The sequence below is a fragment of the Cyanistes caeruleus genome, chromosome 2, assembly GCF_971803275.1.
Source record: "Cyanistes caeruleus chromosome 2, bCyaCae1.hap1.1, whole genome shotgun sequence".
Taxonomy (NCBI): domain Eukaryota; kingdom Metazoa; phylum Chordata; class Aves; order Passeriformes; family Paridae; genus Cyanistes; species Cyanistes caeruleus.
Window position 1 is genome coordinate 69,382,724 of NC_141702.1, and position 14,742 is coordinate 69,397,465.

At 37.5% G+C, this 14,742-nt stretch overlaps 1 protein-coding gene across 4 annotated transcripts in view; it reads left to right on the plus strand.

Annotated features, from left to right (window-relative positions):
* LOC111926851 (guanine nucleotide-binding protein G(I)/G(S)/G(O) subunit gamma-4) overlaps nucleotides 1-14,742 on the plus strand; it is a 94,583-nt gene that overhangs the window by 16,313 nt on the left and 63,528 nt on the right. For all 4 annotated transcript variants that reach the window (XM_086877767.1, XM_086877768.1, XM_023923592.2 and 1 more), the window contains exons 5-12: nucleotides 1,475-3,551; nucleotides 5,187-6,219; nucleotides 7,155-7,316; nucleotides 7,962-8,118; nucleotides 10,474-10,697; nucleotides 11,445-11,511; nucleotides 12,326-12,435; nucleotides 13,489-13,912. In XM_086877767.1, the coding sequence (XP_086733893.1) occupies nucleotides 1,475-3,551; nucleotides 5,187-6,219; nucleotides 7,155-7,316; nucleotides 7,962-8,118; nucleotides 10,474-10,697; nucleotides 11,445-11,511; nucleotides 12,326-12,435; nucleotides 13,489-13,912 (4,254 nt within the window). The remainder of the gene's footprint in view (nucleotides 1-1,474; nucleotides 3,552-5,186; nucleotides 6,220-7,154; nucleotides 7,317-7,961; nucleotides 8,119-10,473; nucleotides 10,698-11,444; nucleotides 11,512-12,325; nucleotides 12,436-13,488; nucleotides 13,913-14,742) is intronic.

Consider the following 14,742-nt stretch of genomic DNA (forward strand, 5'->3'; position numbering starts at 1 on the left):
GGAATTAAAGAAATGTTTTGGTTATTCTGTGGCAGCTTAGTGGCTTTTCCAGGGTTAGTTTAAAAGGCTGTTGTATAAATAGGTTTTAAGATGTTGTGGTTTATACACTACATAATGCACAGCTTTTACTTCTATTAATTACCCTCTCTTACTACTGAAAGAATAAGCATGGTGTATCTGGTTGTGCACAAAGCAGTTGAGTTTTTTATTGGACTTAAATGAGTTCCCCTATAGTAGACAGCTTTTTTCTTTCTGTGCAGGTAATATCCTTTGTTTGATAAAGGACTCCTGATTAATTTCCTGCCTTTAAAGCAGATGATGTTTCTTCCCTAATTATCACAACTATGACTTTTGAAACTGCATGGCACAGTCATGCTTGTACATGGAAACATCTTTTCTTTCATCTTAAATAATGTTTATAGCTATTATGTGGGCTTCTGGGGCTTTGGGTGGGGAGGGTTGTTGTTGTTAACTATGATGTTTTTCTAAATACCAAATTTGCAGGGTGGAGGACACTTGCAGTTGTTTTATGGTAATTATTTTACTGCCCAAAGCATCCAGTTACGGTTCTGTCACTGCTTAAAAATACCAATGGACTTAATCCAAGGACATTCAGAGTTGTTTCTCTGCTTGCTTTTCTGATAGTTTAATCAGCGCTTACTGATACAAATGAAGCAGTACTACTTCTAGTTTTTTCTTCAAAATGTTCTTGTCCATTGAATCAGATTTAAATTTTATACTGAAAGTGTAAAAAAAAAAATTATAATTGAAGGTGGAGGTTTTTGTCTTAGCTTTTGTAGGAATATTTAGGACCCTAAGCATTATTCCTGTCTCTCTTTTCCCTATTTTAAAATCCCCTGCTTTTATTTCTGCTGCTTGTTTGGAATAATTAAAGCTGAAGTAAAAAGACTGGGGTCTGTATACTTGAAGATTTGCATTGATAATAAGTAGAGGAATTTATTTTTTCTATTACCACTAGTACACTGGCAGTGTCCTCATGCATGCTAAAAGGGCTGTGAGCTAACACACCTGGTTCCTTTAGCAGCTGGCTTGCAAAGAGTGACACTGGAACATCAAGTTAAAAAGACCTTTCTTCCTCCCTTTAGTTTGCTTATCAAAAAGTCCTTACACCTACCTTGATGGTAGCTTTTTTTGAGAATGTTTTTTTGAGAAAAGTTGTGCCAACAAAAAGTTTTAGGAAACCTTTTAGCACAGTTTTGTTTAACCCTAAATAGAAAATGAAATCATCTGTCTAGGATTTAAAAGTAGCCAGTATGCCCCTTAAACATGAGTTGTTGCTGCCTGTTTTATATTGAAAATGTCTGACACAGGTGCATGCAAAAACGTGACCTATTAAGATACAAATTTGCTATGTATTTTAGATCTGGAAGTATTTAACTATAAAATTAGGAAAAATGCTTTACATATTCTAATGTTCCTTTAATATTATTTTGTTATTTTTCTGTTTCAACAGATTTTAATATACCCTTTACAGTAGACATATGCCTGACCAAAGAGAATAATACAAGTTCCGTGAAACCTACTCAGGAAAAACTAAACTTAGAGGGAAGCGCTCATTCATCTCTTCAGGCTTCTGTAAAGCTCAGTCTTCGATCTCGAAAAAGCGGCCGTCTGCGCAAAACCACGCACCGTTACTCCGTGCGAGATGCGAGGAGGTCCCAGCTGTCCACGTCAGATTCCGAAGGCAATTCTGATGAAAAGACTGCTGTAATAACAAAACACAGACGCTCCCAGTTACTGCAGCCCTTTTTAACCTCTTCTGTTAGGGACAGCTACCCTGGAGGTAGAAGTGACTGCCGACCTCCTGAAGTGGTACCAGGTTCTAATACGGCTGCCCCTAATCTAGAAAGTTCCAGCAACGTTATTCTAGCACATGAGATTTTGAATGAACCAGCTGCAGGAACTTCTGAGAGCAGCATGGATAACTCTCCTTTTGACTTATGCCATGTCTTACTGTCTCTCCTAGAGAAAGTGTGCAAATTTGATATTACTTTGAATCACAGCTCTGCTCTTTCAGCGAGTGTCGTGCCCACACTGACAGAATTCTTGTCAGGATTTGGAGACTCCTGCAATGTAAGTAGCAACACAGAAAATGAAGTTGTTTCTGCAGGGTGGACAGAAGAACCAGTGGCTCTGATCCAAAGGATGCTTTTTCGAACAGTGCTACATCTTATGTCTTTAGACATTAGCAATACAGAAACAATGCCTGACAATTTACGAAGAAATTTAACAGACTTACTTAAAGCAGCATTAAAAATCAGAATTTGCTTGGAAAAGCAACCTGGTCCTTTTGCTCCAGGATACAAGAGAACACTACAGGAGCTGGCTCAGGATGATTATATATTTTCAAGATACCGTCACAGAGCCTTGCTTCTACCTGAGGTTATAGAAGGGGTCTTGCAGATTTTGATCTGCTGCCTACAAAGTGCAGCCTCCAATCCATTCTACTTTAGCCAAGCTATAGATCTGGTTCATGAGTTCATACAGCAGCAGGGATTTAAGCTGTTTGAAGTAACGGTGCTTCAAATGGAATGGCTGTGTATGAAGAATGAGGGAGTACCTGGGGAAGCCTCAGAGCATCTGAAAGCCCTGATTAACAGCATCATGAAAATAATCAGCACTGTCAAAAAAGTGAAATCAGAGCAGCTCCATCAATCGATGTGTACAAGAAAGCGGCACAGACGATGTGAGTACTCTCACTTCATGAATCACCACAGAGATCTCTCTGGACTTTCTGTATCTGCTTTTAAAAACCAAGCTTCCAAAAACCCTTTTGAAACTGCTGATGGAGAAGTTGATTATCCCGAGAGATGCTGTTGCATTGCCGTTTGTGCACACCAGTGTTTGCACTTGTTGCAGCAAGTTTCTTTGAGCAGTACCTGTGCTGAGATTCTCTCAGGTGTCCATAATGTAGGAATATGTTGTTGTATGGACCCAAAGTCTGTGATTGTCCCATTGCTCCATGCTTCCAAGTTGCCAATATTAAAAAATTTTCAACAGCACATACTGAACATCCTTAACAAATTTATATTGGATCAACTGGGTGGAGCAGAAGTCTCTCAAAAAATTATACAGGCATCATGCAATATATGTACTGTTGACTGTGATCAGCTCGCTCAGCTGGAAGATGCCTTGCAGGGCAGCTCCAGTGATGCCAGTCCCACATCTAGTTCCTCTTGCAGAGTTCAGGGAATACTGCCTAGCACTGGATCTGAAGATATGTTGTTGAGATGGCGTGCACTGGAGGCTTATCAGGACATCATTTTTGAAGAAGACAAGCTACGTGGCGCACAAATCGCCAGCCATATTTGCCACTTAATTCAAAAGGGAAATGTAGTGGTCCAATGGAAACTGTATAACTGTATCTATAATCCAGTGCTTCAGAGAGGAGTTGAGCTAGCTAGCCATGCTCAACAGAAACTTGGACTAAGTACAGCTGATAAACTCATGTGCAGTTACCATAGCCAGGATTTGCCTTCTGAAGTGCTTCAGGTTTATTTGCAGATGCTCCCTGTGTTGCTAAAATCCAGGTTAGTTGATTTTCTGTTTGTTATTGGAAAGCGTGCTAATTAAATGCAGAGCTTCGTATGTATGTTACTGATCAGAATTTAAGTTTTATTTGGACTGTAGGTGATGTTTGGCTGTTGCAGTAGATAATAATAAGATAAATGCTTGAGGAACAGGATACTTAGGAAGCCTAGATTCATAAACCATAGGAAGTGAGGGCTCTCTACCCATGAGTTATGGTCTTTAACAAGCCAAATTCTGTAGCAATAAATAAAATCTTTGTCCAGTGTGACGTTCTCTCTGCCTCTTCATTCCTTGTTCTAAAATTAGTCAGGAATGTTAAACAGATTGATGTGTCATTTTTCTGTGGGAATTAGAATACATAGTTTTCTGATCTGTTTCCTTTTTCCTTCTAGAATGGTCACTATAGAAACCACCTTTCAAAAATAAGTCTTGATGTTTACTTTTCCTGAAATAACTGTTTCCTAACTTAAAAAATCCTGTTCATTTAAGCATAATTTAAGAACAGAAACCAAAACAACCCCAAAACACAAAAAAGGCACAAACATTGTCCCCAGACATAAAATAGATACTTTTTATTTAATGTTAAATTGATTAAATAATTCTTTAATAAATATATGGAACTTTTTTCAGAATATGAATGTGTCCTTTTGTCGAGGAAAGATTAATTTTATTTCTCTTGGAGTCCTGAAGTAAATTTAATGGGGTTATCCAAGACAAAGAGTAGACTAGTACTCAAGTTTATGCAAAGGGATTATCTAACATAGTTTTAACTTATATCCTAACCTAAACTGTATCAGAAACTATTAATTAAAAGTGTACTTAGTGGCAAAGAGGCAAGAGAAATAAAGCTTTGATGAAGAAAAAAGTTTAAAATGTCCTATTTTTTTTATTGGCTTAAAAGTGAGAATAAATAAGTAAATGATCCATTTGATTCTAGAGTAACTTGTTTAGAGTAAATCTGATTCTGTGGGAAGGAGATGGGAGGTAAGTAAGGTGGGTATCTACAAGCAAACATAGTGTGCTGAAAACTTACAGATCCTTAACCTAAATTTTATATGAACTTAACATAATACTTGGAGAGTAGAAGAAAGGAAAAAATAGACTTGGAAGCAAATATATGGACAATTTTTTTGATATTGGACGTTCTGGCATAACAATTGCACAAAAACTTATGCTTGAAGAGTATTCTTGAATTTATCTGAAATTCATCATCCATGCAATTAGTAGACAGCTATGAATATGTCATCAAATTTATCTGAGAAGTAATCTCTCCTTTCTGGTGAAATCACTGAACAGAGAAATAAAGATCTTTACTAGCTTCAATTGCTAATAAAAATTGGGGCAAGGAAATATCACTAAAGAGAAAATGTCATAAATAAAGTTAATTAACCACCTTCAGTGTTTTGAACATCGTATTTTTTTTTGTGGTCTGCATTTTAGAGAAGTATTTGCAACATTATAGCTCACAAGAAAGTTGAGTTTTCCACTACCAGTTGGATGATGCTGAGTTAGGATCCTAGAGTGCTGCAGAGAACTTCCTCTTCCCTTTCATTGACAGTAATGTATAGCAATTGCTGACTTACATGAGTGTTTAGCTGATTTATAAGGTAACTTTCTTACGCTTTCTCTTGCAGAGTAATTAGAGACTTGTTTCTGAGTTGTAATGGAGTGAATCAAATGATTGAGTTAAATTACTTAGATGCATTAAGAAGCCATTCTTTGAAAGTGTTAGAGACTTTGATATTCTACCTTGATGATCAGCAGGAAGACCAAGTAACACCAGAACTGGAAGGACTGAACAGCGAACAAAAGGAATCTGTGTCTGACTTGCCCACTTCTCTTTGTAGCCAGCATGCTGTTTCAGAAGTTCCTCAAAGCCTGAGCAAGTTTTATGCTGGTTTGAAAGAGGCTTACCCAAGAAAGAAAAAGTTTGTGAGCCAAGACATTCACGTCAACACAATAAACCTGTTCCTCTGTGTTGCTTTTTTATGTATAAGTAAAGAAGCAGATGGTGATCTGGATTCAGCTAATGAGTGTGAAGATACATCGGGATATGATAGTACAGCTAGTGAGCCATTAGGCCACAGATTACCCTATCTGTCCCTGGAAAGCCTTACTTTGCCCTCTCTGGAACATATTCATAGGGCTGCAGATATTTGGTCCATGTGTCGTTGCATCTATTTGTATAGTTCAGTTTTCCAGAGGCAGTTCCATAGACTTGGAGGCTTTGAAGCATGCCAGAGATTACTAATCCTGATAATTCAGAAACTTGCAAAAAATAAGGAAAAGGAGCAAGAAAAGAGGGAGAGAGTATTGAGTGAAAGCAGCCGAAGTTCACATGGGAGTCCTCGAACTGAGATTCTCAGCAAGGATGACTCTGTTCAGCTGGCTAAAAGCAGAGAGATGATGCAATTGGAGCTTGATAGTTCTGGCAGTCCTGCTGGTGCTGAGCAGCTGTTGCCTGACTCTGTCTCCTGTGACAGTGCTCTGAGTATGGAACACACTTTGGTTACTCCAGCTTCCAATCTTGAAGGGGTAAGGACTTCTGCAATGGAAGAGACTGAGTGGGCAATTCAAGGCATCAGACTTCTAGAAGCTCTGCTGACCATCTGTCTACACAGTGCAAGCACCATGCAGCAGAAGACAGAAGTGGAGACGTTTCACCAGGTACTGTGCAACTTCCCTAGCTTCCTTTGCTCATATTTGTTCCATACAGTATTTTAACAGTAATTCAGTTAAAAATTCTTCTAGGGAGGTAAAAACTTGATGCAGTTTTTATAGTACCACATTTTGTATAGTATTGAAAGTGTACAACTAAATAAAGAGCTTAGTAGCCCGAGTAGTCATCTGCTTAAGCAGTACTCTGTAGAAAGAGTGATCAGTGGAGAATGTGTGTGAAAGGAATGCTGCTGGAAAGCTGTGTAGGCAAGAAGTCATCATTATACCCAATGATTAGCATTGTTTTTTGAGGATGGTTCTGAGAAGAGCATGGTGCTTGTGGAAGGATTACTGAAGGGCACAGATACTAAAAGGACACCTGAAAAATTATTCCTTATGCCTTAAAGGTGGAGTAATTCAGTGTTCCACAAGAAGTTGTTCATTCACAGAAGATACCTTTACTTTTCTTTAATGTTTTAATTACTATCTTAAATTTTACTTGGCAATTTGTTGCAAAGCATGAGACATTAAGTACAGGAAAGAACTGGAAACTGGAGTTCTGTCTTGAACATTCACTGTTTTTATGATCTTGGATATGTCATCCTGTCTTGTTAACTACTAGTAATGTTGTGGTGTGGTTTGAATGCACAGCATACCTGAAACTGTTTCAAAGATGTTTATTTTTGAAACAGCACTTTCACCTGCAGATTTCAGATTACAGTATTTTGCCAGTTTTTTTCAGTGTGCAGGTTCCAATGAAATCTGTCATGACACATAGGGTGAATCTTTCTTATTTTGAGAGACTGGATGAATTCTGATGGTTTTAGATGAGAAGTCAGATTAGTGTAGGTGGAAAGAGAAACTCTTAAATGAAAGCACTAGACTATTTCTGTTAGCTAGAAATGGTAACACAAATCAAAATGTTTTTCTCTCCCAAAACACAGAATACCTGTGTGGATGATATCCTACTTGAAATAAGAGAGCAGCTTGCTCAGTCAAAAGTGATAGAAACTGACTTGGCAAAGCCTCTGTTTGATTCACTGCTTCGTGTTGCGTTGGGCACTTTTTCTGCTGATCTGGATCATTCTGAAGAAAAAATTGAAAAGGTATGAAGCACCAGCTAAACAGTCTAATTCTGAGTAATGCAAGATTTTCTCAAATTTTTTTCTCTTGGTCTTTTTTAACTTGATAAGAAATGTTTATATGTGTTTGATTATTGTGAGAGTTGAGGATGAAATCTCTGCTTGTCATACGCAAGTGGAACGCCATTTATTGATACGGTCTCCACAATTACTGCTCAGAAATGAGTCATGCCCCAGAAAGTAGCAAGCTCAGTCAACCTGATGTTCTCTTTACTCTTTCGTCTCACAACAGTGCAATGAGCTCTTAAAGGAAGAGCTTCAAATGAGAATGTTGAGTGACATTATTGGCTGTAGACATTTTCATCTCCGTGTGAATGTCAAGGTGCATGCTGATGGTGATAGTGATTTAGAAACACCGTTTTAATGCTGCTTACTAAAACATTGATCAGGTAGTTAGTAAGAAAAATCCCTCTTTGCAGATTCAGTTTTTTACAAAATAATTAAGTATTTTTAACCTATCTCAAGTTTCTTGGAAGTGTATGATTAATTTGTTTCTTTTCCCAATGGGCTTGGGGAAAATAGGCCTTTGGACAGTTCTAAATTATTTGTTTTTCTGATCCAAAGATTTTTTTTCTGACCAATGATAGTCTATTTGGTTGTATTGCACAGATCCACTACACTGAGAAGGAGCCTGTGTCACAACCTGGAGAAATTTCTGAAGAAACTGAAGAATCACAATGCTGTAGTCTTAAACCTTTTGCTGAAGAGGAAGGATATGAAGCAGATAGTGAAAGTAACCCTGATGATAGTGAAACCAAGAATGAAGGTAAATGGGAACTTTCTGAATATAAAAAGCTGTCTTTACGATATAGCAAGGCTTGTTTGTCTTTTGTGATGTACCAAAACAGTGCAAGCACCTTTAACAGATAGAAATAATTAATTTTATTTACTTCCAGTAGGATGGAGTTACACATCCATTTAGCACAGGTGATAAATATTCTTACAGAGTGTTGCAGAAATTGTTCTCTCTTGATTGTTTTGGTTTATGTGACTCTTGCTCCAAAGTCATGTTACTCAAATGTGTTATTGTGATCTAGAAACTCCAGAGATATGTATCAGTAGTTTGTTTGAAAATCAGTGCTCAATTTTTTTTGTCTTTGAAATTGTAACCATCTGGTGAAAATTAAATAGTCTAATTGTGTTGTAGAATACCAGATTGAAAGGGACCCCAAGGATCATCATGTCCAACCTTTTTTCGGAAAATTACTGTCTAGACAAGAGAGCCCGGCACCTTGTCCATCTGAATCTAAAGTGCCCAATGTACCACTTCCCTGGGGAGATTTACTCCAATGTCTGATTTCTCATTAGGGAAATATTTCTCCTTGTGTCTATATGGAATTTCCCCAGAAGTAACATGTACCCATTACTCTTTGCTTTGTCTGTGTGACTCTTTGGAAAAATGGAGTCTACCTGCTTTGTAGACATCTTTTAAATGGTGATAAGATGTCCTCCAAACTGCTTTTTCTCAAGGCTGAGCCAGCCCAGTTCTCTCACCCTTTCATCTCATCTTTTTGGTGTAGTGGGGACAAAAACTGAACACAGTATTCCAGGTGTGGCCTGACAAGCACTGAATAGAGTGGGATAAAGGTTTTTTTATCCCTGTTGATGATGTCCTTGTAGATGAAGCCCTCCTCCATGTGGTTTTCTTTGCCACAGCAGCACATGCTCATACTGAGCTTGCTGTCCACTGGGACCCTAGCTCTCCAGCCAGGCAGATCCCAGCCTGTGCTGCACTCCTGGGTTCTATTTTCCTGTGTGCAGACATTTACATTTGTCCTTGCTGAGCTTCACAGGGCACTTGTAAGCCCCCTCTTACAGCTTATCCAGGTTTTCCTGCAGGATGGCTCTCCCTTCCCAAGTGTGCACTTCCCCACTCAGTTTGGTATTGGCAAACTCCATCAGGGTGGAGTGATCCCATCACACAGATCACTCAGGAAGTATTAAACAGTGCTGGGCCCAATATCAATCCCTGGGGACCCCACTGGTGGCAGGATCCAGTTTAAAAAGGATTTACTCCCTCTGTGTGTGTCCAGGCAGTCAGTGCCCAAGCACTGCACAGACCCCTTGTCTCCACCCTAATACCTCAGTTTCTCTGGGAGGACCCTGTGGGAAACTTTGAAAAGCCTTGGAGAAATCCAGGTAGATATTCACTGCTCATTCCATGTCAACCCAGCAGGTTTCTTGCTTGTGGAAGGCAATCAGGTTTGTCAAGCACTGTTTGGCTTTTCCCAATCACATGCTTCATTTGACTTGATAGTCCCTTTGTTATACAGCATATCTCTTTATTCTAAAAAAATTGATATGCACATGTCTTGCTGTATTCTGTTTGTGTAATTAATTTTAAACATGAATTCTCTTTAATTTCTTCCTTTGTGCTGAGCACACCTGGGTGCTTATGTTCTGAGATTAGCATGAGCAGCAACAGCCCTTAATAGAACTGCATCAAACTGCTGCTGTTTACCTTTGGGACTAGGCTTTATCAATAGATTTATAACATTTTAAAAACATTTCTGAATTAAAAAAAATAATCATAACTACTTCCATGATACATTTGCATGTAACATATGCCTGTACCAAGTAATTTTAAGTAATGTATTTTCAAGTCTCTCCAAAATGTAACTGGGGAGGCTTACATGTTTGGGTTTTCTTTCTTTGATTGTCATGCAGATATTCTGTCATGTGCATTTTCAGAGTTAAATAACAAATTGCTTCCTCCAGCCTTTTAATATGAAATTATTTAAATTTATCTCCTTCCTTGACAGGCTCAAGGTTTCTGTAGAAGCTTGGTGCTCTGTTACAATGATTTTACTGTTGTGTTTCATGAACAGCATATTTTGCCATTACTGTGTGTGTCCAGTTCCCAGGAAATGAAGCCAGGTAGTTTAAGACCATGTAATGGGAGAAACAGCATCCTTGCCCTTCTATGTTAGCAGGAAAATAGAAAAATCTGAAGCAGAATATAAAATCATGCTAATTTCTGAAAACTGCTTATAACCTAGTGACTATTTTTGGTTTGTACCTATGAGAAGTTTGGAGCTATGTCCTTGGATGTTCTGCTTAAATCTTGCAAACTATATTCTGCTGAGTAAGTTTCAGTAAGACACATGTGGTTTCTTTTTAGGAGCAGACACCAAGGCAGAACCAGGATGTACTGGTGCTTCAGGTTATTTTAATGGTCTAGAAAACATCAGTCAAGGAGAATTAATGTATCCTGAAATCTGCATGTTAGAATTAAACTTGCTGTCAACTGGTAATGCAAGTTTAGATGTGCTTGCTCATGTATTCCAAAGCTGCCTGAATATCATCAACCAGAAGGAGAGAAATGCTGCTGTCCTTATAGAACAGGTAAAAATGTTATTAACAGAGGCAACAGTTTAGCAGTTATGTATCTTCAATTTCATCGTGCCTATTAGAGTGAGTTTGAATATTCTCTTTTTATGTGAGATTGGGACATGGGATTTAATAAGATGTGAAACAATGTAAATGACTGATATTGTCAACTGCCCTGCATTTAAGTTACCAGGGGCTAAGTAATTTTTTTGAAAGGTATTTGTCCCACAAAGCTTTTGAGTTTTTCAGGGCTTTTTTTTATCAAGGCTGTTCAATCCTGAAACATAGATTTGATGAGTGTCAGGGCCTTAAGAAAAAAGGACAGATACCTGCTTGTATGTATGTAATATGTAAGCATTCTAAACTTTTTATTGAATATGTACTTTAGAAACTGTGAGCCATGTACCTCAAAAATATTCCATGCTTTTTTTTCTTCATAAGTTTGTATTAGAAGTTAATTGTGCAAATGGTCATGCCCAGATCCTTTGGAGTTTCTGATAGTTACCTTTCTTAACAACTGAATTGAGTATCCCCCCTGCAAAAGATGATAATTGGAAATTCAAAATCTCTTCTGCAACTGGACTGTACAGAGCACAAAAGATTGTTCATTGGCAAATATAAAAACAATCTGTAATTTCAAATAACGTGAATTATCATTAAAATCAATAATAGGCAGAAATTGATTAAAAGAATTTATTTCTTAGATCTTTGAGCTGCTGTATATTCTTCAGATATATTTATTCTACCTATTCTTTTCAACAGGGAGCTGTTAAACACCTTTTGGGAGGATTTCTGAACATATTGACACAAACAGAATCTAGTTTTCATGGTAAGCTAAAGAGCCAAGTAACTTAAATATTGGTTTTTAAAATTTGGCGTATACACAGTCAAACAGTGCAAATGCCAAATTGACAAAGGAAATTCATTGGTGTGTGAATTTATGCAGCTGCTTTTTTAACTTGTAAGAAACCTGCCCAACTTTAGTGTAAATATAGGATTACTACACATAGGAGGTAGTAGAAATAAGTTAAAGAAATACTGGCAGATCTGAAAATGATAGTTGAAACCATAAATACTAGTGTGACAGTGTTAAACATTGCTTGGAAAAAACAGCAGCTGATGAATTCTCATTCCATCACAACACAAGTCCATGTTTCCAATTTCTTTGTAACCCAGATCTTGATGATGCCTTGAGTTTTATTTCTAACTGGAAAGCAGCTAGCTAATCCAAGAATGAGGAAGCAGATGAAGTGATTGCTCTAAGGTAGCTTCACATCATGGGGGTGCTTCACGACAGGAGGTGATGTAAACCCATCCCAGGACTTGGATCTATGGTGGCTTTGCAGGGAGCGCCTTTACAAGGCAGACACTTGGTTCTCAGGCTTTGACCCCATTTTGCAAACCTGGGACAAAGTTTAGCATAGCCCTGATTGATTCAACAAAATTCTGAATGATAGTGTCAGGAAGTACTGTTGGATTTCTCTAGAATTCATCTTGTAATCGTTATTGCTTCCTTAATTTGAAATGTTTTTGAAAAACCTTTTGTATTCCAAATTAATCCTTTCCCATAATTATATAGAATATGAATTTTTAAAGCTTAAAGAAAATCCATTTAAACAATGTTGTTGTCTCCTTATTTTTAGCATGTCAGATGGTGCTGGTAGATCTGCTAGTTTCCTTGATGAGTTCACAGACCTGTTCAGAAGAGCTAACTCTTCTTCTGAGGATATTTTTGGAGAAGACACCTTGTACGGTATGTATGGAGCAGCACATAGCAAAATTCAGACATCTAATGAGAAAAATTAAGCAGAAAGAAAATCCTTTTGTGTCCAAGAAATTTTGGGAAATGAGGAGATGAACAGCAATGTTTGAACTGATCAGAGTAAATAAAATTTGGGTGTAGGAAAAGTTCCTTCTCAAAAGTGGGAAAGGAAAGAGGAGATGAGAAGGGTTTTGAAGGGTGTGTGGGTCCTGGGAACTCTTCAGTACAAGAAACCAAGAATCCTCTCAAGGAGACTGACATTGTGATTATGGATGACAGAACAATAATACTGTAACATCTGAAGCATTCCTTTAAAGTTATGAGGCATCTCACTATTTTGAGAATGCTTTAGCAGTAGGAATTACTTTCAAAAGTGTCTTAAGTTGATTGGTGTGATGCTGGAATCTACTGCTTGTGTGGGATACACTGCTGAAATAATTCTGTTGGTTTCTGTGAGAGTCTGTAGAAAAATACAAGTGGAAGGAAAAAAAAGTAATAACTGTGCAGTGTGCAAAAAATTAATGTGCAGTGTGAAAAAATACCAAACCAAAGAGTCACAGCTCAGTTTTTCAATGGTAGCTTTTAATTATCAGACAAACAAGAAACTTTCTGGTTTAAAGGTTCAACTAGTTTTGTTGCTCATTTTGCAATAACAAAGTCATGGCCTGTATGTGCTTTCTTAACCAGCCTCAAAACACAGGGTAAAATGTGCAGTCTTTTTATGCACGTAACAGAAGTGAGGTAAGATTGTGCAGTGACCACCTGCTGTGTTTTAGCTGATTACTAAGCATGGTAAATTGAAGTCTCATCTGCCCAGACTAAATCCCCAAACCTTTTTTGGACCAAAGTCTACTAAGTTGCTACCTGATGCTTTGCCAATGTGTGTAGGTTTGGATAGATGAGCTCACTTCTCTTGGAAAAACATGAATCCAAGTTTAAATGAGGAGTAAGCTTCTATTTAGCTGTATGATACTTGACTACACAGTGTAAACTTTTGTGGCTGTTGTGGCTTTTTTTCTCATTTATTTGTTTTATTTCTTCTAGGAGGTACTACTCAAGGGTGTATTGAAGATTGTAGACACTAATATTTATATGAATCCATTACAATACCTTTCCTTTCCTTTGCTGAACGGCACAAATTTGAGTAGCAGTTCCTCACAAAAATGTGCTGGCTGTTCCAGCAATAAAAATGCTGGATTACCAAAAAGAGCAAAACTGTCACAGAGTAAGAAAGAGGCAGATGGTGAAAACTTGAGTCACCAGCTACTTTCTTCTTGGCATGTAGCCCCAATTCACTTGCCTTTAGTTGGGCAAAACTGTTGGCCACACATGTCTGATGGCTTCAGTGTCTCACTGTGGTTTCGTCTGGAATATGCTCATGAAACAGAAAATTCAGCAGAAAAGGGGAAAAAAGTCAAGAGGAGAAGCAGACTCATAGCTGTAAGAGAGAACAGTTTTGACAGCACAGGTGAGAATATAGTGCTTTGTTTTGACTTAGGTGGCACTGAAGGATTCTGATTACAAATGTTACTAATCTATGTACTGTATACGAAAGTTTGAAATTTTATGCTTGATGTTAAACAGCAGTGGTAGTATTTTCTGATTTTTTTTTTATTACTACTATACCACATACTTAGAGATACATTTACAACCCAATTGAATTAGATTAATGCCTGCTTCCTTAGAAATGTAGTATTTTCATTGAATTTGTAACTTCAGTGACATTTATGCTACTTCATGTTATGATGAAAATAATAAGTTCTGCAGCTGTGGTTATGGAAAGAACTACACAAGTTTATTTGATTTCATGTATTGATGATCAAGTTTCAGGCTGACTCAGTATAAATCCTCTTAACTTTCCTTCTGTGTGCACCATGTAAAGGCCAATAGCTCTACAATAATTTGTTTATAATTTGTAGGGACTCAACTGTTCCCAAACTGTTCTAAGCAGAATTTTTTGGATTATAATTTGTAAAGGGGAAAATTCCTTATTTAAAATGTCTCCTATTCATAATGCTTGGAATACCTTTATTCTTTTATCATTCTTTTTGTATTTAAATAGGAGGGAAAACCCAACCCTGAACCTTGGAACTCACTAAAGTTGCTTTTGTTAGATCTGTGCATTTGCTTGGTAAAGTAAGAATACTGATCATGCTTAAAGGGTAGGATGATTTGTGAAGAAAAATCTGAAGACTTCTTGGTGCACACTGATAGTTCAACATAGGAATGTAAAATGATACGTCAAAAGCATCATTTTTGGGGGAGGATATTCAGCTCAGTGCATTTATATATTACAAA